The 26,390-nt window shown below is 43.6% G+C and overlaps 7 protein-coding genes across 10 annotated transcripts in view; 4 read left to right on the top strand and 3 right to left on the bottom strand.

Annotated features, from left to right (window-relative positions):
* The first annotated feature begins 6 nt into the window (after positions 1 to 6).
* Sgf29 (SAGA-associated factor 29) lies at positions 7 to 2,101 on the top strand. Its single transcript, XM_017152330.3, has 4 exons — positions 7 to 149; positions 218 to 446; positions 499 to 656; positions 1,611 to 2,101. Exons 1-4 carry the CDS (start codon positions 111 to 113, stop codon positions 2,052 to 2,054), a joined length of 870 nt encoding a protein of 289 aa, XP_017007819.1. The 5' UTR covers positions 7 to 110; the 3' UTR covers positions 2,055 to 2,101.
* Positions 2,102 to 4,095: 1,994 nt separating this feature from the next.
* On the bottom strand, positions 4,096 to 6,075 carry LOC108064691 (neprilysin-4-like). Its single transcript, XM_017152317.3, has 2 exons — positions 5,077 to 6,075; positions 4,096 to 5,015 (listed from the first exon to the last, which is right to left on the bottom strand). The coding sequence occupies exons 1-2, from the start codon at positions 6,073 to 6,075 to the stop codon at positions 4,110 to 4,112; spliced, it is 1,905 nt and encodes a 634-aa protein (XP_017007806.2). The 3' UTR covers positions 4,096 to 4,109.
* A 1,211-nt stretch (positions 6,076 to 7,286) lies between these two features.
* Positions 7,287 to 8,414, top strand: LOC108064739 (ceramide-1-phosphate transfer protein). The gene is made up of 3 exons (XM_017152416.3): positions 7,287 to 7,528; positions 7,590 to 7,807; positions 7,869 to 8,414. The coding sequence occupies exons 1-3, from the start codon at positions 7,371 to 7,373 to the stop codon at positions 8,162 to 8,164; spliced, it is 672 nt and encodes a 223-aa protein (XP_017007905.2). The 5' UTR covers positions 7,287 to 7,370; the 3' UTR covers positions 8,165 to 8,414.
* A 284-nt stretch (positions 8,415 to 8,698) lies between these two features.
* On the top strand, positions 8,699 to 15,006 carry LOC108064737 (probable multidrug resistance-associated protein lethal(2)03659). Its single transcript, XM_017152410.3, has 6 exons — positions 8,699 to 9,187; positions 9,670 to 9,900; positions 10,824 to 13,053; positions 13,499 to 13,649; positions 13,709 to 14,657; positions 14,715 to 15,006. Exons 1-6 carry the CDS (start codon positions 9,105 to 9,107, stop codon positions 15,004 to 15,006), a joined length of 3,936 nt encoding a protein of 1,311 aa, XP_017007899.2. The 5' UTR covers positions 8,699 to 9,104.
* An 80-nt stretch (positions 15,007 to 15,086) lies between these two features.
* Positions 15,087 to 19,050, bottom strand: MFS16 (major facilitator superfamily transporter 16). Of its 3 annotated transcripts, none has more exons than XM_070213859.1 (8): positions 18,943 to 19,050; positions 18,066 to 18,290; positions 17,340 to 17,491; positions 16,715 to 17,283; positions 16,563 to 16,598; positions 16,244 to 16,454; positions 15,945 to 16,093; positions 15,087 to 15,884 (listed from the first exon to the last, which is right to left on the bottom strand). In XM_070213859.1, the coding sequence occupies exons 2-8, from the start codon at positions 18,197 to 18,199 to the stop codon at positions 15,513 to 15,515; spliced, it is 1,623 nt and encodes a 540-aa protein (XP_070069960.1). In that variant the 5' UTR covers positions 18,200 to 18,290; positions 18,943 to 19,050; the 3' UTR covers positions 15,087 to 15,512. The 3 variants fall into 3 exon arrangements, with proteins under 3 accessions (XP_070069960.1, XP_070069961.1, XP_017007900.2); XM_070213860.1 differs by lacking the exon at positions 18,943 to 19,050 and adding an exon at positions 18,701 to 18,915; XM_017152411.3 differs by lacking the exon at positions 16,563 to 16,598 and having other exon boundaries at positions 18,943 to 19,049.
* A 488-nt stretch (positions 19,051 to 19,538) lies between these two features.
* On the top strand, positions 19,539 to 20,418 carry LOC108064728 (uncharacterized). Its single transcript, XM_017152387.3, has 2 exons — positions 19,539 to 19,880; positions 19,949 to 20,418. The coding sequence occupies exons 1-2, from the start codon at positions 19,866 to 19,868 to the stop codon at positions 20,273 to 20,275; spliced, it is 342 nt and encodes a 113-aa protein (XP_017007876.2). The 5' UTR covers positions 19,539 to 19,865; the 3' UTR covers positions 20,276 to 20,418.
* A 951-nt stretch (positions 20,419 to 21,369) lies between these two features.
* The window catches only part of Rgk3 (Rad, Gem/Kir family member 3), a 28,298-nt gene continuing 23,277 nt past the window's right edge, over positions 21,370 to 26,390 (bottom strand). The window contains exons 5-10 of one of the 2 annotated variants that reach the window (XM_017152383.2): positions 25,367 to 25,681; positions 25,210 to 25,298; positions 22,907 to 23,087; positions 22,662 to 22,795; positions 22,380 to 22,484; positions 21,370 to 21,612 (exon numbers count right to left, since the gene is read on the bottom strand). In XM_017152383.2, coding sequence (XP_017007872.1) covers positions 21,466 to 21,612; positions 22,380 to 22,484; positions 22,662 to 22,795; positions 22,907 to 23,087; positions 25,210 to 25,298; positions 25,367 to 25,681 — 971 coding nt within the window. In that variant the 3' untranslated portion in view covers positions 21,370 to 21,465. The remainder of the gene's footprint in view (positions 21,613 to 22,379; positions 22,485 to 22,661; positions 22,796 to 22,906; positions 23,088 to 25,209; positions 25,299 to 25,366; positions 25,682 to 26,390) is intronic. The other variant, XM_017152384.2, reaches the window with a different exon arrangement.

Genomic DNA, 26,390 nt, shown 5'->3' with positions numbered 1-26,390 from the left:
GCAAAAAACACTAACGCGTTGTCGGCTTGATGTTTTTGTTTATTTTTATTGCACAAAATAACAAATTGCCAAATACCTTATTTATTTAACTTTAATTAAGCACTAGCAAGATGCCACTAACTGCAGAAAGTGCAGCTCAACAGATTCAGGTGAAAATGCATAACATATTGGGGTTCTTATGCCTTATTGTAATATTTTTGCAACCATTTTTCTGCAGGATCGCCTGAAGGATATTCAACAGCACATTCACATTGTGGACGAGGAGCGTCGTCGGGCGGAGAACTCCATTTCCAGCCTGGTGCGATCGCTCCATGCCACCAATCAGAAGGTGAAACCCCTGCTGAAGGCCAGTTTAATGGAGGCTGCCCAGGAGGAGGCCACAATTCGCGCTGCTCTGGCCAAAATCCATGAGATTCGCAGTATTCGCAACGAGAGGCGTATTCAAGGTGGGTTGGAAACATGTTTTATAAACTGAATATATCATTATCTCCATAACAGCTCGAAATGCTGGAAACAAGGAGGCCATTCGACGAGGAGCCCTCATGAAAATGGTACAATTGTCCGCCCAAACACTGCCTTTATTCGTGGGAAAACTGGGAGAAAGGGCACCGGCTCTATGTGGAGCCATTCCCGCCGAGGGTAACTATGTGGCCAAGGTGGGTCTCAAAAATTGCCAATTCCTACACACAAAAAATAAATTGTCAAACAGGAACCAACCACAAAAAATTGTCAATTATACCAATTAACTAGGTGTGTGTCTTTGCTAATTGTGTGTATTTGTTGATGTGAAAGTAACTGTTATTGTAAATTTTTCATACAAAAAAATCACGCACTTAGAAGGGTCCTAAAAATTTTTTAAATACACCACAATTTTTATTAGCCATTGTAGTTTACAAATCCGTAATGATTTTTATTTTTTGATTTTTATAATAAAACTCAAAAAATAACTGTTATTTTTTGATTTTTATGAATAACAGTTATTCCCTTGACATTTTTGAAAAAATGAAATAATTAAAAAAAACATGATACCCGTGCTTTTTATAACTTACTAAAAATTTGTTAAAAAAGGCAACCGCGCATATTTTATTCCTATATTTTTTTAAAATTTTGTTTACCCACAAAATCGCCATAAATCAAGTTTGAGTTTTATTTTTGATGACGACGAATAACTGTTATTTGTCAACTTTTATTATAAAACTCAAAAAATAACAGTTATTCTTTGAGTTTTACTTTACAAATCAGAAAATAACTGTTAAAGTGTGATTTTTAAAATAAAACTTATAACAGTTACGTTCCCTGGAAAGTAGGTAACTATTTAATTAGTTGTGACAATTTTTTGTGGTTAGGGACTGTTTGACAATTATAACAGTTGATTTTACCAAGTTTTCTTTTGTGTGTATATGTAGTAAAGTATATCAGATATTTTCAAATCGGTTAAAGATTCCTTAGTTCTCAAAAAGATTCTAATAAGAGTCATTTTTTTAAGTTTTTAAATTAATCTAATGTTAATTACGGTTTTTTTTTCATAATTGTGCGTTTTTAAAATATTATTTTCAACCAGAATTTTCTTCTGTTTTTATCTAAATTAATTACCTTTTATTATTTTTCAGGTTGGCGACAATGTGGCAGCCCTAGCCAAGGGAATCGATGAGGAGGAGAACTGGATCCTGGCGGAAGTGGTGCAGTTTCTGCATCGCCAGAACAAATACGACGTGATCGACATTGACGAGGAGCAGAAGGATCGCCATGTGCTGAGCAAGCGGAAGGTTATCCCGCTGCCTCTGATGCGGGCCAATCCAGAGACCGATGGCCACGCCCTGTTTCCCAAGGACACTGTGGTCATGGCTCTGTATCCGCAGACCACCTGCTTCTACAAGGCCATTGTGCACCGCCTGCCGCAGACCGCCACCGAGGACTACGAGGTGCTCTTCGAGGACTCGTCGTACATGAACGGCTATGCCGAACCCTTGCCGGTGGCCCAGCGCTATGTGATTGCTTATCGGCCCACCAAAAAGGGCGCCGGCAGTGGCAGCGGGAATCTCTCATCAGCTTAAGATACTTACATAGAGGTCTATAATAAAAATCAACTTATAAGCGTTTAGATATGCTTTATTTATAGTTTTGCCAAGCGGGTTTGCAAATATTAAGAAGGCAGATTACTAAAGCGGGCATGTATAAAGCTGAAGGCATGGAGGCAGTTCTGGTTTTTAGATAAGGCGCCCAGTACGCGGAACTTTTCAATGGTGTGAATGTCAAGGTCTTGCAAATTAATAATCTTGATTTTATTTTTAATATAAAATAAGAAATGTTGACTTTGCCAAATAACCACCCTGTTTAACCATCCAAACTTCACCCTTGTCTACCCCCCTAATTCCAATTCAGATTATTAAGATTTCATTTCTTGCATTAGTGATTAGTGAACTGTGTTGGTAGAGTGATCAACTAATTAAAGCTATCAAACTAATACATTTCTCGAGCTCTGAGTCTTTAATTAAGGATGATACAATTGCTAAATAAAATGTCGTATTGTTCCTTCTCCTTATAGCAGCAAATGCCTGTCGCAAACCACCGTTGTCGGCAATGTTCTCGTCCAATGTGTTTTGTCCATCGACATGGCGATCTACCTCCGATACCAGGAACTTATTGTACTGATCCACAAAGCACCGGGTGCATTCCTCGAACCGCAAGGGCATATTTCTGCCGAAACTGTGGGTGAGTTCGTGGCCAACAATGAAAGTGAAAGATATTGGCATTCCAGGTGTTGCCATCGACGGCGGTAAAGCCTCCAATTGACCGAATTATTGTATGTCCTCATGGAAAATAATACAACAAGCAAGTAGATGTTGCAGAACGTTCCAACGAAAATTTTTTCTAGTAATCCCATGTTTTTATTCGAATTTATAGCCCAACCGATTGATTTAAAGCCCGGTTCTATACTATCAGCACTCTTTTGGATTGCCACGTAATTGTACCATTTTTGTAGTGTCGACTGCTGGACCCATAATAGTCCACATATTCCATTCCAATACAAAATATTTTTATTAACCCTTCTATTCGTGGGTATAAATAATATTTTATTTGAATGAACTTACATAATTGTTATATTGCGATAAGAGCCCTTGAAAAAACCAAATATAGCGACAATCTGGAAAGCGTTGCGTGCTTATCAAAAATAATTTGTTTGATCGTTACATATGGTTGATGAATCAATTATGAACTAATCATGGACAGTCCCAAATATTTCCCATAACAAACTAAGACTTTCAAATTATTGAACTATTTATACCCGTTACTCGTAGAGTAAAAGGGTATATTAGATTCGTGCAAAAGTATGTAACAGGTAGAAGGAAGCGTTTCCGACCCTATAAACTATATATATTCTTGATCAGGATCACTAGCCGAGTCGATCTAGCCATGTCCGTCTGTCCGTCTGTCCGTCTGTCCGTCTGTCTGTCTGTATGAACGCTGAGATCTCGGAAACTACAAAAGCTAGAAGGTTGAGATTTTCCACGCATATTCTTGGGCTTCCTACGCAGCGCAAGTTTATTTTAGCCGAGTTCCACGCCCCCTCTAACGCCCACAATCGCCCACTAACGATTTTAAAATGTGTCTGGCGCCCACACCTTTTAAGATTTCCGAGAAGTATAAATGCAATTTTGTTGTGCATATTTATACCTATCGAAATGTAGAAGACATTTTTCAAATCGGACCATTCATTAAAAAGTTATACGCAATCAAAATTTCTATATCTATCTCCCTCGCACTCCCTTTAGCTGAGTTACGATTATTAGTCGGGACACCAACCCGACTAGTGAGTGACGGGTATTAGATAGTCGGGACACGAACCCGACTATAGCGTTCTCTCTTGTTTTGGTTAAATATATTCAAAAAGCAATCATAACTAGAGCTTAGTTATATTTTTGGCATGTACCTGGTACCGTGTATACTTAAATATTGCCAACACTATTAATTTCCTAGTTCTTGCGTGCTTGGCTTTTATTTATTTATCTTTTTTTTTAGCCAGGGTTTCTGCCACTTGTTTTATATTAAAGAATACAAAAATTTTGAAAATGTATTATGAATTTTTCAGACGAATGCTGAAAAGATTATTACAGGCGGCAAGTTTTGTCCTCAGGACGCATGCGACTTCCCACTGGGCAGTTGAAGACCTTGAAGAAGTCCTCGTTGTTGGACAAGGCTCCCAAAACGCGATACTTTTCGACGGTATGAGTGTCTTGCAGACGATCCCAGTATTGCTCCTTTTTGTAATCGGAACAGAATAGCTGAGCGAAGCCCAGAAAGAAGAGCTGCTCCGGCAACAGGTCGAGTCCTGGCATCTGCTCGCTGATCTTTTCCTGCCCACGATCCTCTAGAAGTTTCATGTGGCTGCGGTAGGCCGCCATTGCGTATTGCAATCCACCGTTGTCGGCGATGTTCTCATGCACTGTCCTTTCGCCATCGATATGACGACCAATCTCCGGAATCAGGTAATTACTGTAGTGATCCACAAAGCATTTTGTGTTTGTTTGTTTCCAACAAAACATCAACAATGAATCTGTGAAAAAATAAAAACTGTGCGTGATCTCGTGGCCGATGACATTGCCTAGGGTGCCAAATTTCAAAGAGAGCGGCCAAGATTGGTGGTAAACGGGTGGATGCAGAAGGCCAGCGAAGATGCTAACAGAGTGGCGAAAATAATAAGCTTGCACCTGCATCCCCAGCAGAAAAATTTGTGATTTTGTGGCATTGGACAATTCCTGAACGTGGCGTCTGTTGAAGCGGTCGATATCGACCCTTAGGCGATGATGATTTATATTAGTCGCCGCGTAGCTATCTTTGACTACTTCCAGCCGACGAATCTCCCGGATTAGGCGGTCGGTAAGTAATTCATCCTCAGCGGAGCCGATGTCGTAATTAAGGTTGGGACACAGATCGTCGCTATCCAATCTAACACTTTTTTGCAGTTCCTCAACCATTTTAGCAACCTCCAACATTTTTTCGTCAGTGAAATACTCCTAAAAGCAAAAATAATATATAAGAAATTTATAATCTTCGTGAAGTTTGGTCAGGACTCACTGCCATATAGAGTTTGTTGAAGAGGAAAGACATGGAGGTCTGCAGCTCTAATTTGCAGTAGTCATTTTGGTACTTGGTCGCCTCGAGTTTGGCGTCAAATGTAAAGAGCAACTGCAGGGCCAGATAATTGGCCACCGCTTCAGTGTGCCGGGCACAAACTTTGTCTAATTTTTCAAAGTACGGATTTTTTATAACCAAATCATATTGATCAATCCAGGCAATATCTACATAATTGATATCGTCGAAGATAATGTTTGGTTTATCGGCAACCTCTTGAGCCTCGCGCCAGAAGGCAAAAATACCGTCGATTACATCGGCAATCTTATCCTCTGGTAGGTCAAAGGATCTAAGGTATCCGCGCATGCGCTCCTCGTTGAGTTTGTAGGTGCGAGAAGTATTACTTGCGATGTTGTCAGTTAGAACGATGGTGTCAAAGCCCAGCTGTGGCCGTTTACTTATGTACGGAGTAAAGGGATATATCGCTAGAAGCTCCTCGCTGATCAGCCCTTTTGCGCCGTAATTAGTCAGGTGGGCGCTCATGTTGAACCAGCTAAAGTTGGAGGCATCCCAAGCGGCCCCGTCGACGGCGGGAAAACCTCCGATCGACCGGATGAGCCTTAGATAAGCGGGATCGTTTGCAGGGAATGGATAGAGATTAGCTTCCAGACAGGCGTTGTAGAATCCCTGAGCCACCTCCAACTCAGTGGTCACATTGAGAGTTTCCGCCAGATCCATCCTGCCCACCAGTTCACCTGTGATGTCAGCCAATGTGTAACGTATATCGTCAAAATTGAACCGGCCACCTAAGGAGAACCGGTCCTGCTTCACATTTCGATAGTTTCCGCAGGCATACTCGTAAAAGTCATCACAGGGATCTACACTGAGGTTCATATAGGACCTCATGAGATCCGAATAAGACTTAAGATAATCTTCCGTGGCTTCACCATCCTTAAATACGAAGATCGAACACAAAAACACAATAGGATATATGCCTTTCATGATTAACACTCTACTCTGTTATAATGGTGCCTTATATTTTGGGTTAACGACTTCTTGATTCAGAACGCCAATTCAAACTGTGCGCTTTTTATACAAATAGTTTAATATATAGTATCCCAAAACATTTCTTATTACGAACAATTATTTATTTATATCTAATGAGTAACACGGAAATTGGTAATCTAATTTTTCCAGAATCCTAATAAATCACTCTACGCACCAAACGTCTGTACGAGCTGATAAGGCGAACGATTTCCGGAATCAGATATTAAATATTGAAATTTAAATAATTTCTTAAAAGTTTAGGGGCTAACCATATATTACGTAATCACAATTTCCGCCAAAATAATTTTTCATAAAAAAAATGTTTTTGCACTAGAGGAATCAATTGGTATTATAAGTTCATAAAGAAATTCCTTTTTAATAAACGTTGGACAGCCCTAGCGTGGATTCCATTTTTGGCTCATAATTTTTTAAAAAGCAGTATGATTTAAACTATTTGTTTTACATTACTTATTACAATAAATGTACTTGAATACAAGGTGCATATTGCAGCGTTGGAGTGATTGGCGGTGCGCAAGAAGCCCTAGAATTTGATGTGAAATCCTGACATTCTAATTTTGTAGTTTCCAATACCTTAGCGTTCATACAGACAGACAGCATTTGTCGTCCTTTAAGACACGTTCATAAAAAATGTACTACGTAAAATCAGATCCATTCAATCACTCTTTAGACCAAGTTTCTGTATAATACAACCATGACGTATGACGTAACAGAGAATGAAAATGAGCCCACGGAATATATTAATAAAAGATATTTTATTGATTTCCAAAACATGTCAACTAAAAAGAAGTTTGATTTAGTAATGGCTCATAACAAACCTCCTTATAGTTAATTTAAAACAAGGATCTTTATTATTAATATGCCTAATTATTCATGCATTATTTAAAATAACTATGTTTTAATTTGAAATCTCCCTAATTTTAGAAAGGTTAACGGTATGGCCCGTAAACGCTTAGAAACTATGTCGCAACATGGAAGAATTCAGCTATTTATTTGTCACTTCAAATTTAAATTTAATTTGATTCACAATAGACGGTTTAGTAACGAGTTTCTATCGACGTTTCCAACCATGGTTTGTGTTTGTGATAGAGTATTCAGAGTATTTTTACGTATGGGGTGGGTGCTTTTGGTATATTTTCGGGGAACGGTCACGTTGATTCCCCGAAGTTAAAAAAGTTTAAAGTAAGTTCGTAGCAAAACAAAGAAGGGCAGCTGAAAAAAGCTAAAAAACAATGAGTGAAACGGGGCTAGCGACGCAGACTAATGGCACCGTGGAAAACGGGGACTGCTTCGACATCCTAAAGGTTTCCACCCTCTTCGAGAGCAGCCTCCTGGACGAGAATGACGTACTAATGGACGCCTACTTGGCAGCCTATGAGGACATAATGAAGTAAGTTGGATGATCTTTAAAGATAAAAGTTCCCTTCTATATAGTTTCGGTTGACCCACAGGTTCTTCCAGCTGATGGGCAGTGTCTTCAGTTTTGTCAGCAGCGATGTGCGCAGCAAATTAGATATATTATACGCCCTGCGGGCCAAGGACACGGAGGAGCTGGAGCACTTCAGCAGCTTCAGGACGATGCTGGAGTACGAAAAGGAGGCCCAGCTGCTCAATCAGAAGGGCTACGTGTCCGGGAGTCGCACCCTACTACGTCTTCACCGCGGTTTGGGTAAGTGCGTCGATTGAACCAACTGCCACAGTGGTTAATTGATTGCGTCTGCCTTATCTAGACTTTGTGTACGAGTTTCTCAACCGGATCCAGGCGCTACCCGACGACCAAAAGACCGTGGACGTGTGCAAGGCGGCCTACGATGACACCCTGGGCAAGCACCACTCGTTCCTCATCCGCAAGGGAGCCCGTCTGGCCATGTATGCCATGCCCACGCGGGGCGACCTCCTGAAGAAGGTCTGCTCCGATGTGGAGGTGGCCAAGGAGAACCTGCCCACCATGCTGGAGCACATGCGAACGAACTACGACCGCACGGAACAGCTCTACACGCTCCACGACCTGCACAGCCTGCCCTAGAATCTACCCAGTATATTGGGGTGCTCAAGAGATCTGATAAAGTGATAAATAGCCAATAGTGTATCACAATTCCCTTACCTATAGACCAGATAGCGAGCCTATAACATGATATTATACTTCTGTTTTATCAATTTGTACCGCACCCCCTGGGTATCTAACGCTTTATCAGATTTCGTGACTACCCCAACCTAGTTTATGTAGCTAAAATTGTCTGTGTTTAATGTGTAACTGCAAGTATTTGTTTTCAAAAGCCAGTAAGTTTTCAATTTGCATTTCAAATCGCCTGCAATCGCTCATCTATCGCCTTGTCCACAGGCTGTGCAATGTTTCCCGAAATTCCCCGTAATTTAGCACCATAAAAGCTTTAGTCATGAATGAATAACTTGCCTTATCTGGGTGTATTGAACTGGGACACTTTGGACAAACATAGTTTCTCGTGTCTGTGCCGAAAATAATAGCATAACAAGCGGTCTAGATTAGATAAGCTGCTGGCTCACAAAAAGCCAACTTCGGATACCTTTGGCTATCTGGCTGTTATTATGGTTCAAGACAAAGGCCGCTAAAACTCCCGCTTATCCCCAGAATCAGGTCAAGATTTATGGCTCCGCTTGGGTTTAACGATCTAACTTTGGGGCGCAAATTGCAGCAATGGCCGCCATTTGAATTGCAGGCTAATTGCGCTATCGATTACGCCTTAGTCACTATCACTGCGTATCACTATCAAAAATTAAACCCAAGAACAGGCAAGAAACGTGTTGAGTAGACCACTTTATCGGCGGACGGACGGGCGTTGTGCCAAGTGCAAAACCGTAGAAGATGGTGGCTATCCGGGCAAACAATCAACCGACGTCACCGCTCCGTCTGGGAAGCATTAAAAGCGCCTTCACCCGGCCGTTTTGGCTCATTTTGAATCCGTCAAGCGTCGCGATCATTTGGAGCCATGGACGCTTCTAAACAGACGAGTCCCAAACGCGAGCCTAATCCGTTTATCAAGGCCAATGTAATCTCCAAGTGGTTGTTCCTGTGAGTCGTCATTCTTTTTTATGGGTGAAAAGTGAAAATCTCTCCAGAAACCGGATCACTTCGGGCGAATCCATGGTCATGGTCAATCAGTGAACAGTTTACGGCATGCGATAAGCTCCTAGTGATAATTGGTGCTCGGGAGTACCCATAAACCATATCGGGAGCCATAAACCCAAATAGTTCAGATATATTAAGTGCCCAGGAGTTCAATAAAGTTTATAATTTTGGATAGTATTGGTTTAACGGATATCCTACCAGACTGTGATTTAAAAAGTTTTATTAATTATGAAAATTTAATATCCCAATATCCCATTTTATGTTACCAGATCTTTCCTATTTCGCAATTTTGTAATTTTGATTGACCATTGACTGTCGCGAAGTCACGTAGTAATGACCGGGATCAGTGCCTGTCATTTTCTACTCAACCATCGTGAAGATACATTGATAAGATATTGAACTACGTATCATTTTCCCACCTTCAGATGGATGCACAGTGTTTTCCGCAAGGGTAGAAGGGAGGAGCTGGACGCCAGTAAATTGTTCGAACACCTGCCCAGTTTCGACAGCGAATCCCTGACCAGGAATCTCCAGCCCCACTGGGAGATGGAGTCCAAGAGAACGAATCCCAGTCTTATGCGATTGATCTTTCGTGTTTATGGCTGGCAATTCGTTCCCGTTTGTATTCTATACTCATTGCTGGAGATGGCCATTCAGTAAGTAAATTTATGAATTAAGTGTTATCTTTATATTTTTAATTCCTCACTCGAAACTTATTAATCATGAGTGAAATATATTTTTAGTTTAAGCTTGCGTGCTGAATATGTTTACGGAAATGTACACAAAAAAAAGCATGTTCCTGTAAAATCGATATGGCCATGTACATTTTCAGATGAAATACTCTTTTCGACCAGGTCAAATTTACCTGGCCACATATCAAATTAAATTTGATCTTAAATAATGTAAGATCGATCTACGTTTCATATCGATTTTATTTTGTGTCTAGTGATTCTTCTCTTTTAATTTTTGGAATATTAAAAATACATTATAATCAAGATTTTTCCAAAGGAACTAATTATACCCGTTACTCGTAGAGTAAAAGGGTATACTAGATTCGTGCAAAAGTATGTAACAGGCAGAAGGAAGCGTTTCCGACCCTATAAACTATATATATTCTTGATCAGGATCACTAGCCGAGTCGATCTAGCCATGTCCGTCTGTCCGTCTGTCCGTCTGTCTGTCTGTCCGTCTGTCCGTATGAACGCTGAGATCTCGGAAACTATAAAAGCTAGAAGATTGACACTTTGCATGCAGATTCTAGGAGTTCCTACGCAGCGCAAGTTTGTTTCAAAAGAGTGCCACGCCCCCTCTAACGCCCACAATCCCTTATATACGATTTTAAAAATTTCAATATTTCGGAAAAGTAAAAATGCAGTTTTATGGTGTTTATCAATACCTATCGAAATGTAGAAGAAATTTTTCAAATCGGTCCATTCGTTAAAAAGTTATGCGTGATCAACGTTTTCTATCTCTATCTCCATCTCCCTCGCACTCCCTTTACCTGAGTAACGGGTATCTGATAGTCGGGGCACCCGACTATAACGTTCTCTCTTGTTTTTTCTATCCTGTTTTATTACAGCTCCTTCCAGCCCTTGCTGCTCGGCGGATTGATCTCGTACTTTGCCACTGGTCAGACGACAGTGACCAAGGAGAGCGCCTACCTCTATGCCATGGGCATTGTCCTGTGCTCCCTGGTCACCTCCTTGGTGTTCCATCCCTTCATGTTCTATGTCTTCGCGGTGGGAACGCGGGTGAGACTGGCCTGTGCTGGCCTGGTTTACCGGAAATGCCTCCGCGCCTCGGCGAGCAGTGGCGAAGGACTCGGAGGCCTGGCCATTTCAGTCATGTCCATCGATCTCTCCCAGTTCGACCTGACTTTCTACTTCTTTCACGACCTGTGGAAGGGACCCGTGGAGGCGTGCATCTTTGGCTACCTCATGTACCGCCAGGTGGGCTGGACATCCCTGATTGGAATCGCCTTTATCGTGATTTTGATACCCCTCCAAGCCTGGGCGGCCAAAGCGGCGGCACATTTCGGATCGCAATCCGCAAAGCATCGGGATGAGCGGGTCAAGCTGATGAACGAGATCATCAGCGCCATCCAGGTGATCAAGATGTATGCGTGGGAGAAGTCCTTCGGACGTCTGATTGCTGCGGTCAGACAGTCGGAGGTGAAGGCCATCCGGGGATCCATGAGCATCTACGCCGCCTTGCAGTGCACCAATATGATCTCGAAGATATCGCTCTTCCTCAGCCTGGTGGCCTACGTTTATGTGGGCGATCTGGTGACGGCCAAGAAGGTCTTCATCCTCTCGTCATACTACGGCCTACTGAACGATTCCCTGCTGCACTACTGGCCCATGGCGATCACCACTTGGGCTCAGACTCTGGTCAGTGCCCGTCGCGTGGTGGAGTTCCTGATGCAAGTGGAGAAGCCTGGCGAGGAGTCCTGCTGCCGAGACAATCCCGGTTTGGAGTTGGATGCGGAGAAACCGAAGAGAGCGCCGAGTGGCCGCCTCCATTGCGTGAAGAGTGAGGCCAAGTGCCTGAGCTTCCAGAAGGTCAGCGCCAGCTGGGACAAGCCGAGCACCAAGCATCCCAGGAAGCCGCATATCGAGGGCATCTCCTTCCACCTCAACGCCAATCAGTTTGTGGGCATTGTGGGTAATGTGGGCTCCGGGAAGAGCACCCTACTCCATGCCATTCTCGGAGAGATTGAGCTGATGCAGGGACGCGTGGAGATCCATGGCAGGATCAGCTATGCCGCCCAGCAGCCCTGGGTTTTTCAGGGCAGCATCCGGGAGAATATCCTGTTTGTGGAGCAGTACGAGGAGAAGCGATACCGAGCAGTGGTCCATGCCTGCCAGTTGGACAGAGATCTGGAGCTGCTTCCCCGGGGAGATGCCACCGTTGTGGGCGAGCGAGGAATCAGCCTGAGTGGCGGCCAAAAGGCCAGGATTGCCCTGGCCAGAGCTGTCTATCGTCAGGCGGATATCTACCTATTCGATGATCCTCTGGCCGCCGTCGATGCCCAGGTGGGCAAACTGCTGATGGACAAGTGCTTCCATCGTCTGCTGGATGGCAAAATGCGCATTCTGGTCACCCATCATGTGCAGCTGCTCAAGACGGTGGATCACCTGCTGCTCCTGGAGGCGGGAAAACTCACCCAGCAGGGCAGCTATGAGCAGCTGAAGGATGTGATCACCCATCATGCGGCTCTCGATCTGGAGGCCATCGAGGCGGATAAGCAGCAGGTGAAGCGGGTGCTCAGCCAGGTGGACAGGACCTCGAAGCAGCTCAGCAAGGGAGAGGAGGAAGATCCAAGCGGAAATATAGATGAGGATGGTCACGCCGAGCAGCAAATGCAGGGAGCTGTGAGCTACGAGACCTACAAGGCATACTTTCGGGCCCTGGGAGCTCCGTTCCTGGTCAGTTTGGTGCTCTCCATGTTCGTTTTTGCCCGCGGATGCCAGGCGCTCATGGACATCTTCATCTCTCGCTGGGCCACCTGGGAGGAGGATCGCGGCGTGGATTCGCTGGACGACGAGGTCACTCGGACTAGGATGGTCACCTGGTACACGGTGCTCCTGTTGCTCACCTTGGCTCTCTACCTGCTGCGCACCTTTGGCTTCTTCTTCATGTGCCTGCGAATCTCGTTGACGTTGCATGATCAGCTTTACCGTGGCATCATCCGCGCCTGGATGTATTTCTTTAATGCGAATCCCTCTGGAAGGGTGCTCAACCGGTTCTCCAGTGACATTCAGAACGTGGATGTGGCCCTGCCGCAGGCCATGATGGATTGTCTTCAGGTATGTGGACTTGGTTTATCCACTAGTTTTTATCTGTCTGTCCGTCCGTATGAACGTTGAGATCTCGGAAACTACAAAAGCTAGAAGGTTGAGATTTCCCACACATATTCTTGGGCTGCCTACGCAGCGCAAGTTTATTTCAGCCGAGTGCCACCCCCTCTCTAACGCCTACAATCGCCCACTATGTGTCTGGCGCCCACACCTTTAAAGGTTTCCGAGAAGTATTAATGCAATTTTGTTGTGTATATTTATACCTATCGAAATGTAGAAGACATTTTTCAAATCGGACCACTCATTAAAAAGTTATACACAATCAAAATTGTATATATATCTTCCTCGCACTCCCTTTAGCTGAAAGACGGGTATTAGATAGTCGGGACACCAACCCGACTATAGCGTTCTCTCTTGTTTTTGGCTAAAGGTTTTTCTCTATCTTGCTCCCTAGTTCCTCGTGGATGTGGTGGCTGTGCTGGTGATCGTGGCCATTGCCAACTACTGGCTCCTCATCCCAGCGGCTGTTATGGTGCTGCTCCTCTATCTATGCCGAGCCCTCTACATTGGCGCCAGTCGAAGTCTGAAAAGGATTGAGAGTATGAGTAGGTGTTTAATCCATTTAAATTATATCCCTTACTAAATATGAACCCTTTTTTAACAGCTCGCAGTCCCATCTACTCGCACACGAACCAAACCTTCCATGGTCACTCCACCATCAGATCTATGGACGCCATGCCGCAGCTGGAGCAGACCTTCCATGGCCACCAAAATACAAACTCCTCGGCCCTTTTCCTCTATGTGAGCGCCAATCGGGCGTTTTCCTTCTGGACGGATCTCATTTGCGTGGTCTACATCCTGGCCGTGACCTTCAGCTTCCTGGTCATCAATCAGAGCTTCTACAGTGGCGACGTGGGTCTGGCCATCACCCAGTCCATGACTCTGGTGATCATGTGCCAGTGGGGAATGCGCCAGACGGCCGAAATGGAGAACAACATGACCAGCGTGGAACGGGTGCTGGAGTACGCCCAGATGCCATCGGAGCCTCCGCTGGAGAGTGCGAAGAGTGTGAATCTGGCGCCGGAATGGCCGCAGGCTGGGCACCTCCGGTTCCGTGACCTTCGCATGCGATATGCTCCTGGAGATGAGGATATCCTGAGGGGTCTTAACTTTGAGTCGCAGCCCATGGAGAAAATCGGCATTGTAGGACGCACGGGAGCGGGAAAGTCCTCCATTATTCAAGCCCTATTTCGATTGGCTCTCAATGAGGGAACCATCGAGATCGATGGCTTGGATATTGGGCAATTGGGTCTCCACGATCTACGCAGTCGAATCTCAATTATTCCCCAGGATCCAGTGTTGTTTTCGGGAACCCTGCGCTTCAATCTGGATCCATTTGATGAGAAAAGCGATGAGTCGCTGTGGAGCGCCTTGGAGGATGTGAAACTGAAGAAACATGTCGCTTCGCTGGAAGGAGGTCTCTCCTGTCGCATGCAGGATGGTGGCTCCAACTTCAGCATGGGTCAGAGGCAACTGGTGTGCCTGGCCAGAGCTATTCTGCGCCAGAATCGAGTTCTGGTTATGGATGAAGCCACAGCCAATGTGGATACAGAGTGAGTAGTTAACAAGTAACCTTACGAATAGTTTCTAATTACCTCTTGATCCGATAGAACTGACATCCTGATCCAGGAGACTATCCAGACCAAGTTCGCCGAGTGCACAGTTCTAACCATCGCGCACAGGTTGCACACAGTGATGGATAATGACAGTGTCCTGGTAATGGATGCCGGGCAGATTGTGGAGTTCGGGGCACCACACAAGCTGCTGCAGCGCAAGGATGGGGCTCTTCTTAAGCTGGTCAACCAAAACGATGCTGCTACCGTCAAGTTCCTCAAAAAGATCGCTTCCGAGAGCTACATGCGCCGCAACAAAAGGGACTCCTTTACGATAGCAGAGGAATAAACGGAGGAGTGAGCAGGAATCGCCTTCAAATGCAGGATCAAACTCACGCAGCGGCTTTCAGAAATCGTACTGCCTCGGAGAACAGTCAAATTCGGTTTTATTGGTACGAAAAGTGTACGATAAAGTGTATTTACATAGCAGTAGATTTACACTAGTACTAATGATAGTTCGGCACTTAAAACGAGGAGACTCTGACACACGCGCGCACACACAGGATTACAAAATAGTTGTATATATATATGTAGGTAATATATCAAAACTGTAAACTTGTTGGATAGCCTAGGATGATGGTAAACATTCCATTTAAAATAACATTAGGTATTGACATGTATGGGGTAAAACTAGGATCAGAAACAACACTCTGATATGCTCTCGAATGGAAACAGAACGTTCTTTATGTAAGCTATACAAATGCCATGCTATGTACACAGAACGCTAAAAGAAAACAAAAATAAATACGGTCAAACCACCACATCCGACTCGGCGGGCAAAGCCGCTTCTTCCTGCTATTCAATCCGTATCCGATGCGATGCGCGGCGCAGTGCGGCGAACTCCTTGAAGACCAATCGTCCCAGCAGCACCATGGCAATGATGTCGGCAGCGATGAGCATGTGGAAGACATACTGCCATCCGGCGGTGGAGATAAGTCCGGCTAGCAGCGGACCAACCGCCGCTCCGATCGACCCAGTTCCATCGATAATGGCCGTCACGGTGGCCAGAGCATTGGCATTGCCCTCCAGGCAGCTGTGCTGGCCCAGCTCCGCACTCACAGACGTTGTGATCAGAGCATAGGGTCCATTCACAAAGATGCCGACCACAATCAGCAGCACTACGCTGATCGTCACAGACAATGCGCCATACTGTTGATACAACAGCAGCTAAAAAGCAGATAGTAGTCTTAGTAATGATGGATTGTGTGCTCTATTTAGGGGACTTACAATGGGCGAGGCAACGAACAACATGCCTGTGCAAACAGTGGCGGACATCCCGCTCACATCCGATAGATAGCCCGCAGCTATAGCTCCCAAAATACCGCCCACATCGAAAAGCGTGGACAAATCAGCCGACAGTTCAGGACCCAAAGTGCCTGCATAAGAAGAATGTATTAATAATTAATGTGATTTTTTTAGATTTTTATGTCAATGGGTGGAATTTGCTACTGACCGTTTTTTAGGGTTCGAACTTTATATTAGTTTAGATAGGGGTTTACTTTTAGGAATATTTTCCTGATACTTACTGGATTTCTGAATGTAGAGGGGCAGCCAGTACATGAAGGTGTAGCTGACCAGCTTGGTGAAGAACAAACAGAGGGAAAACTCTACCACTCCGGGTATGAATAAAGCATCGATGAGGCTGATGGGGCGACCGTGTCTCCTGGGCTGAGGATCTGCTTGGGAACGAGCAAGGATTGGAGTGCGCTCGGTGGGCGCCGATCTATAGTTGATTTCCTGCAAGCATGAGACAAATCAGTATTCTATCTAGAAACAAGAGCCGAGCTAAGCGCGAAATTTACACAAGCGAACTGGCCAACAGAAGAAGGAAAGTCATGCACTTACGGTTTCCGGCGACTCGTACCCCAAACTGACCACAAACTACCGCCGAGCAAAGTACGTTTTAGAAATCAAAATCGCAACATAATGGGGAGACCGAGTGTAATGTACTTCGCATGCGGAACATCAATGTGGAAAAGTGTGGAAGTGATACTTACGGCATCGTTGTGGCGCACCTGCTCCTCGTCGTCCTGTTCCTCGTCCGACTCGTTGGCCACGCGTCGCTCCTGGTGACCGGAATCCGGGTAAATGCCCACTATCTCCGGCTGGTCCACCAGGAAAAGGAAGAGCAGGAAGCCCACGGCTCCAATTATGATGCCGGGCACCACAAAAGAGAGCGCCCAATCGCTCTCCACGTAATGCGCCGCTATCAGCGTACCCAGAATATTTCCAATGGACGTGTGACTGTTCCAGATGCCAAAGATCAAGCCACGCTTGGACTTTCCAAACCAGCGTCCCACCAGCGCCACAACTCCTGGCCAACCGGTCGTCTGGAAGATGCCGGCGCATATTTGCACGATCACAAAGTACCACAGACTGTGGATATTGGAGGTGCGGGCAATGCCGAACATATAGGTGAACACTCCGGTGAGGATCATGCCCATGGAGAGGAAGTATCGCAGGGAAACTCGCTCTGCCACAAATCCGGATGCGAACATGGCAATGGCGTAGGAGAAGAGGAAGGCCGAGTCCAACATGCCAAAGAGCGTGGTGGCATCGGGAACATCTGTGAATTGGTCACTTGGTTATAAAGTTATAGGAGATGATTGATAATAAACTAACCGAAGGGCGCATATCCACATTCCTGACCCGAAGCGGCCAGCGCGGTGGAACAGTTTCCTTGGAGCACCGACTTAACCACCGAGATGGGCTTGCGGCACATGTGGTAGCAGGCGTAGGCCAGGAAAGTTAGCACAAACACAGACATCTTGTAGCTGGAAAGCAAATTAATGATAAGTTATTGTGATTTTTGGTAGAAAAGGTAAACTAAGAATATGGAATCTTTAAAAATTATATTGATAATAATATAACACTATGATAACACTATCAACGATTTAAGAAATTAAGCTTTATAATTGATTTAAAATGTTTTACAAACATTTGAGATATTCATTGAAGCGGAAAATGAAAAACAACTCCGATATTAAAGAGTTTAATGAATCAGTCGGAGTACTATAGCATTTTGTATGGAAATGATCCGATAAATGTTTTGAAAAATTCTCTAAATATTGCGCTAAAAAATTTCTAGATAGAACGAGATAACCCCCTAATGGGGGATCAAAAAAATAAATTCTTATAAACAAGATTTATCATCTAGTGATTATATGTTATTAAATACTTGTCTTAAAGGACTCTATAGCTAGGACCTTCTGGGAAGGATCCATATACTCACAGCAAATAAATAATTTCTTATAAACATGAAATATCATCTAGTGATTACATATTATAAAAAACTTTTCTTTAAGGACCCTATAGCTAGGATCTTCTGGAAAGGATTTGTATACTCACAGCAGATCCCTGCGTGCATGGAAGCGGGTGCAGCATTGGCGGGACAGCCGCTGGACCGCCCGGATGCCGAAGGGCACGTCGTTGTAGTTGTTGCTCATCTTTCGCGTTCTGGCCAGTCCCAGTGGAGCTCTCATCGACCGGCGCGGGCGGTGGGCGAGGTGCAAGTGCTGCTCGTCCAGGTGGCTGGGTTCCCGTTTCCGTTGCGGTTCCGAAAAAGCCAGCTACCTGAAAGAACAAAGATCAACAGGTAGGTGGTGAGTGATTTGTCTCTGGGGGTGACTCAGTTCGAGATACATTTTCATTTGTATAAAGGGGGCTGAAGATACAGGTAGTTAAAAGAGGAGGAGTAGAGTGGGTCGCGGTTTTCTGCTGAGGCCGTGGAAATCGAGTGCGGATACAATATCCGACCTTATCGCCATATGTTTCTGTCGCTGTAGTTTTCTTGTTTGCGTCGCCGTTCAATTCGTACCGCTCAAAACAATGACGCGCCGTATCGCAGTCGTTAAATAAAATGCGTTTCCGCTGGCTTCACTATTCTGCTGTGTTGGCGAAAAATTTCCCACTTTGATAGTAGTGCTCTCGGGCATGTGATATGGGATAGCAAGTACTTTATCACAAATAACGCCGTCAGTTACCTTATTTATAACGATATCACGATATCACGCCCCTTGATCATAATACATCCAACAGTTTATTTACTTTTCGTAACACTTTTCCGCTAGAATTTACAGAGTATCCCAGCGTCGACGTGTGCCGGATATGTAACTCTTTTGTTTGTTGTCGCCCCCAAAAAAATGGTAAATCTTGCGGAAGCTAACACATTGCTTTGGATTCAACAGCACGACATTGAAATACAGCGTTCAACCTTTATTATTACCGTTAAACACACACTAAACAGCTGCAGTAAACATTACTCCGTCGGAAAAATAACAAAATAAACTATATCGTTGGCTGTAAAAATATACTTTTTATACCGTTGTCGTTTATTCAAATATACCAAAGATATACGGTCATATTCCTGAAAGGGTAGGATGGTGTCTTCGCTGCACCAGGTGGTTGCCTTTGCTAACTGTCAAACAATCCAATTTTACGTTTTTTTGAAATTTAAATTGAAATAAACATTGATTAAAAAGACTTTGTTATTTTACATTTTAAAATATAAAGGTGAATGCTTAAAGAATACAGATTTGTTACGAGTCATAACTAAAAATCCATACTGGTAATTATATTTTCATTACCAATAAATATTCAAAAATTAAAGAGCCCAACTAGTTTTGTTTTTTAGTGCATTAATTTTATTAACTCGTTGATGCGCCATATGTTTAGGTAATATTTGGGATCCACCATTTGCCTTCAAATTTGCCTTTGCAATTAGACGTTGACACCTGATCCCGGAATTACATTTCCTGAGATCACGGGCTAATTATTTCTTTTGACACGCGACCGAATCAACAAATAAGAATTAGTCATTATTGAATCCAGTTTGTTGACAACAGAGACTGGCAGCTGAGGAAAATACAGAATTCCGTGTGCACATGACCTGGCTTTTCAATCAGACTCGACTGAGAGCGGAAAATGGCCTGGTTTTCATCACCAATACGCTAATTTCCTCCGCCTGCAGTGTGAAAATCAAGGCGAGAAGCAAGAACAATTGGAGGTGCTAATCACAGCGAGCAAAAACATTTTGCCAATTGTATAAATTGGGAGACTCAGCCAAGTTAAGCCACACTTGACAACCTGCAGTTTAGCTAGAAACAAGTTAATATTGATAACAGAAAATATAGTAAAAAACCTATCAAAATGCAGTACAACAAGGTAAGTGCTGCCAATAACATCTAAGATTTATTCGTTTTAATATAAACTTTTTTGCATTTGGAAAATAGATCATCTTTCAACTGATGGCCTGCTTTGCGACTCTTGAGCTAGTGCTTGGTTATCCCCAGGAGCGAATTAATTCAGCGGAACAGATCCAGAGATTAAGTGACGCCAACGAGGGCGAAAATCAAGCACTAACATCCAGTGAGGTCCTCGAAAACCTCTACAGATATGAGAGAACTTTGAGCAGATTGCGAAGAGCTCTGGAGGAGTTGGCCTATGAGGAGGCGGCTGATGACATGGAGCTTGCCGAGATCAATGTATTCCGACCCCTTTTCCGCTATCGATCTCAGGTGGTGAAGGTAAAGAATCCCCAGCAGCAGCAGTTTGGCTAACCGGTTAATTAAACTTAGTAATCTCGTTTTAAGTCAATTCATCTCGACGCATTTTCCAAAAACTCACCATCATACCATTGATATTTTTTTTACAAACATAGCCTCTTAAGAAATAAAACAAGACCTATTTATATTGTTAAACATTTAAATATTTTATTATTTTATTGTTGTAGAGCCTAGGCGCTTTGCAAATATCCACACGTGATTAAGCATATGTACACACCAATCTATATAGTTCTCATTAGAGTAGATTTTTTCATGTTTCCACTTTGAGCACATTACATGAAGGCTTTGTGGATGACACGCGAATTCCTTGCATTGCACTATTTTCGGAAGGATCCCTAATATAAACACATCGAGACGCACACATACATATTTGACTAAGGAAGACACAAAGAATATTGAATTCTAATTCTACATTATAAACATACGATGGACACTCATCTAGGGTTATGTTATATTTTATATTCTGACTAGGCAGCTAACTAACTCTCGATTAAAGACCCTGTAAGACTCCCCTTAGCTGCGAAAAACGAAAACAACAACCCGATATAAACACACACGCACACTATATAAATCTAATATGAAAATCTTTCGCCTTGGTTTACATATATCTTGTTTTATGGAAACATTTTGCACACCTTCTTTTTCCTTGTAAATAGTTAAGCCGCTAGCCAGCTTATGAAAAATATTTCCCCTACTCGTTCATGACTTAGAAAAGTTGCTAAAGTTGCTAGTTAAGTACATAAGTAGTGTTGTTCTCTGTTTAGTTAAGTTTAGTAATTAGTATTTTTGGTTTTGCTCCTTTCGCTTGGTTCCATTAAGTTGCTCATACGCATGGTCGCTGCTAGCGTTGCATATGTCCCTATGTTTTACATTAAATTTGATTTAATTTTTGATTATCAGGCTTACGTTAGACATTACAAATAGCTGGTTGAACAAACTCGTAAGTATGCAAATGGTTGTTTACAGGCGGATTGGGGATTGGGCATGGGAGATTGGAGATTGTAGATTGGAGAGCTTCGAACCGTCGAAACCTGTTTACATATTAGATGAGCCCATCTGGTAGCACTTAGAGATAAAGCTTCTGCATCTGCTGGTTATACACACATATATTCACATATCGACACACTTAGTCGCTAAGTATATAGACTTATGGTTTTGGTTGCTCTCTGCTTTTGCTTTTGATTTTAGAGCACCTGCAGGTTCTCGCAGTGCTTGAACTTGGAGTCCTCCTTGCCCAGGATCCAGGTGAGCATCTGGCGGGCCTTCATGCTAGCCAGCATCACGCTGCGGCTCTTGTACCAGTGCGCCGGCGAATTGGCATCCCTCGGCCCCTGAAATCCAGTTAAATGTCAGATAAATCAAATTTACTCTTTTCACAAGAAGAAAAACCGAATGCTTAAATGGAAGGAAAACAGGCTGGGTTTTTATGCTTCGGTTTATTTACATTTACATTTGGCTCTCTATTCAACTGCATTTTTATGACCCTGCAATACAGTTATTCCATTTCGGGCGCCAATTGAAGTTTGCATTTTTCATGTTCTTTGTGCGAATTCTTGGGGGGTGGGCAAAGGATAATAAACAACAAACAAACAAAACACTTTTGGCAGTATGCTCAGAATAGTTTCTGTACTTTCGGACACTTGACACATTTTCCCTTGTTGGCAAAAGCTGGCAGAAATTGTTTTGGCAAAAGATCAGGGGGTGGGATGGGAACCTTTTACATATATAATGAATAACAGTCCATAAACAGGGAGTTACAACCAAGAGGTTATTGGTTTTCACAGTTAAAGTGTCTAAACGAAGGATGTACAGTTTTATTTGGGTTGCTAAAGAAATATCTAGTGAATTGAAATCACCTAATTTAAGCCTAAAAGTATGCTGTAAAAATTCAACTTTTTAAAGCATTCTTTCAGACACCTTTATAAGTGAAATACGACTTTAATAAATACATTTCTTTAGGTTTATCCATGCCTTACTAGGTAAAGGGTAAGGTTTTGAAACAACACATTAAACGTCAATTAAATTCAGTCCGAACATTAACTAGTTAAGGGTTTGAAGAGGGATTTTTTTGGTCGGTTTTACATACAGTTTTACTTACCCCTTCGACGGCTCTAAGATCAGTCAGACATTTATCAGTTTCTACAGTCTCTACGTTTGTATTTTCTCTAAATTTGCTTTTATCTTTTGATTTTTTCGGATTAAGCTGCGAAAGCGATCGATGGACATTGATTACAAAACACCAAAAACAGAGATAGATTGGGAGGACAACTAGCTAACCACTGGCTAACTGTTACGGCAACTAGAGCTATAAAGAGCTACAGCTAGACCTATGGGATCTGTTTTTTTCTCTATATGTTTTTTTTAAGGAGATTTGGCATACCTGCAGCTGAACCTGGTCCTTCTTCAGCCGAATCTGGGTGAGCGTGCCGGCCAGGAGCTCGTCGCAGTTGTGATTGATGCCCACGGAGACCTCGATAAACTTGGCTCCGAAAGTGCAGGCCACACATTTGCCATCTGGAAGAGGAGGATGAGGATTTCGATTCGGATTCGCTTGGGTCACGCCACTTAATTGACGATGCAAATGAATGCAACGACTTTGCGGCAGCGGCTAATTGCAATACTCACCCTGGGCGGAAACGGCGCGTGAGCGGGCCAAATCAATTTTGTTGGCCACCAGGATGGTGGGGCGGTGGCGCAGCAGGTCCATGTCCTGCAGCCGCGATAGTATCTGCTTGGCCCGCGTGAAGGACTCCTTGTCAATGCAGGAGTAGACCACCAGAAAGGCATCCGCCTGCTCCAGTTCGTCCTGCAAAGCACAATAAAGAAAATAGAAAATAAAAACAAAATTGAAACACGCGGAACTCAACAAGTTTACAACATTCTGGGCTCTGGGCCTTCGTGACTGCCAAAAGTATTTAATGCCGTGTTTTATTGCAGACCAGTGGAGGTGAAATTAAAAGTTCTTAACTGCGCACCGTCAAGTGCAGGCGTTGAGCGAAAAGTCGAGCATCCATCCAACTCAACACGGCCCTGCCTTCCTTTCCTTGCCTTTCCTGGCTTCCTTTTGTTACCCGCCACTTTTGCATTTTATGCTCGTAAAAATTAAAATTATGGCCACTTGGCATCGCAATAACGTGGCGAGCGAAGGGAAAAAAGTTTCCGACTTGCCCAGACTTTTAATGATGGTTATTTATCTGGCCCATACATTAACAGGTCAGCGGAACGGCTCTATCGGCCAGGTCCTTCGAATTTTGCTTTTAAAGGTGCAAATTCATTAGTATTTAAAGGTGTATTGATACAGGGGCATGCTCGGATTTCCACTCTCTTGGACTTGGTTTGTAGAAAATGTATCATTTTATAATTATTATAAATTAATTATTATAAATTTCAGGCCTCGAAAATTGTTATGAAGGCTTAAGTGTTTAAAAAGGAACGTTTTTGGATATTTTAATTTATTGTTAATATTTTATAAATTATTGCAGTTTTAATTTGAATAAGTTGAATAATTCGCTAAGTCGTAAGGATATAATTTGTTATACTTTTTACTGCACGGCTTTTTGAGTTTTAAAGGATATCGAGAGATTTTAAAAGGAGTTTTCCCTTGAAAGCATCTTTATTATCGTATTAATATTGTGAACATATCAATAATTTTCAACCTTTAATGGTTTTAGAGAAATTTTAATCAAATTAAAATGATAATAGTTTTCTATAAATCCATTATTTATTCATTTCACTTTCCCAACATTGGCGAAAGTGAAAATCGGTAAAGCTTCGATTTTCATCTCGACATCCCAGGATTCCTGGCGAAAAGGAAAACCAAAAAAGGTTTTGTAGTCGACAGACGTCTACCTTCTGCGGTTCCTCGGGGTATTTGAGCTGTCCAATCCTTGGGCAAATACACTCTGTCTGCGGTGACGTCGGCAGGTTTCTTTCTTGCCCCGGGGCGCTGGCTTCCGATGCCGTGCCTCATAAAGCCACGCCAGGCACATCCGCATTCGCATCCGACATTTGTAAATTTGGCACTTGGCAGTTGGCTCCAAGGTGTCCTGGGATTGGCGGAGGCTTAAGGTCAAACCGTGAGCAATTTATTATTTGCTTTTCCACAACTTTTGGCCACCATGCACGAGCGCCTTGGCTTTAATTCTCTTGATTCTTTCCCAAATGGATAAATTCGTAGCCATTTCCTTCTGTTTGTCCTCATCCAAGTCGTCATCAACATCGCCATCACCATCAACGGAATTGGAATCGTCATCGGCGATTATAATTATCATTATCGTGTTCATTTGTATTGTTTGCCACCCTCAAAAAGGCGACGGCAAACGGCCCGTTGGCCATTTGGCAGTCGTCCAGCAATTTGGCATTTCGATTGCACAGTGGCTCATATTGTTGTATTTCTATTTGATTTTCCACTGCTTTCCTTTTCCCTTTTCCCAATTTTTTTTTGGTTTTTTTCCCAGCCGTTGCAAATCGCTTTGGTTGCAGGCGGCGCCCGTCTGGCAGGATTTTAAATGAATTCCTTAAATGATTTCAAGGCAGCCTCCAGCACTCCGTGCACTTTGCCATAATTAACCGCAGTTCGTTGCGAAAGTTTTCATAGTTACTCTCGAGTTTCAAAGCTTTCCATCCTTGTTTGGTTGTTTTTGGGGGTGAGGGTTGGGGTGGAATACCTCTCGCATTTCAGAAACTCATTTTGCATCTGTAATTAATTCACTTTGTGCAATTTATGCTCGCCCGGTTGGCAAATCACTCGCCGTTCCCCCGGGCAAATCTCAGCCAGGACAAGCTCATTTGTCTTGCTGACAGTCAGGACGCCAGGACCTCGGGCTCTGTTTCTCTGCGGTTGGCTGGCCAGTTAATGGTGAAATATTTAACGACAATTACCACACACAAATAGAGACGGCTTTGGAGTCCCCTGACAAATGATTTACCTTGCTGTCCGGATTGCCAGTGAGGAATTTTAGCTCCGACTCGGTGCCATTCAGGATGATTGAGACGTTCTGCTCGGCCTCGTCGCATTCTGGGGAGGAGCAGAGGAAGTACGGGTTAAAATTTCTGATGAATCAGGCAGTGGGGAGCCAATTTAACCTGGTCCATCGTAGGCATTGATGCAGTCCGAGGTGCGAAACTGCGAAACCAGAGCCTGTTTGCCCACGCCCGCCGATCCGAGCATTTCCACGCGATAGAACTCCACCGGCTGATGGTTCTCCTGGGCACTGGCATTTCCGAATCCGTTGCTGCTGCTGCCGCCATTGTACCCGCAACCCAGTCCCAGGCTGCTCCCGCCACCGGCCATGCCCACCAGTCCGCCCCCGCCGTTCCGCGCGTGCATGGGACTGGAGGGCGCCAGGCTGTTGCTCCTCGAGCGTCGGCGGCGAAACGAGTCACCTCGATTAATGATACCTGTAGAGAAACGAGAAACAGGGCAGAAAAAAAGTAGAGTTGTCAAAAAAGTGAATAAAACGTCAGGCATTTTCGTATTCTGACTGCATGTGCGGAGCTTTTGTTAGTCAACCGGGCTAGCGCGGCGTATGTGCAACGTGGATCGACTGAACGACTCGTTGCGCATACGCCACGTAGCCCCGGCAGAAATTACAGTTTCCTGCCGCAAGGGCAACATCAACAATAGTTAATCTGTCTTTTGTGTTTCGCATGTGTTGCCCCAGTTCCTCCCCATTTTCCCTGACCTGTCTGTCTGGGTTTTCCTGCCCACCGTTAGAGAGTTCACATTTTTCGGTCTGAAATTTAAGCGAAGCTTCCTGCTTTTTGCGCCAAATAAATGCCAAATATTTACAATATAATTCGCATATGCAATGAATATTTATGCGAAATTCCGGAGGCATTTTATTTGCTCTTTATACGATAATAAAGCAATTAAAAAGGCATCGAAATTTATTTGGGACAAGGCGTAATGGTTATTTTAACCCATTGCCTTGTTCCGGCAATCGGTTGGGATAAAGCCAAAGAGCTTTTTAATGTTCCCATTAATTCATAACACTGTATTTTACTGAGCTGAACAGTTTATTCCTTAATTTTTACAAGGCACTCTACTAAAAAAAAGACAATATAATTTAAAACTCAATTTTATTATTAAAAAAATAGATTTGTCCTG

This window comes from Drosophila takahashii, chromosome 2R, assembly GCF_030179915.1.
Source record: "Drosophila takahashii strain IR98-3 E-12201 chromosome 2R, DtakHiC1v2, whole genome shotgun sequence".
In the NCBI taxonomy this organism is placed as follows: Eukaryota; Metazoa; Arthropoda; class Insecta; order Diptera; family Drosophilidae; genus Drosophila; species Drosophila takahashii.
Note: the sequence above shows the minus strand (reverse complement) of the source record. Positions and strands in the feature narration are given on the sequence as shown.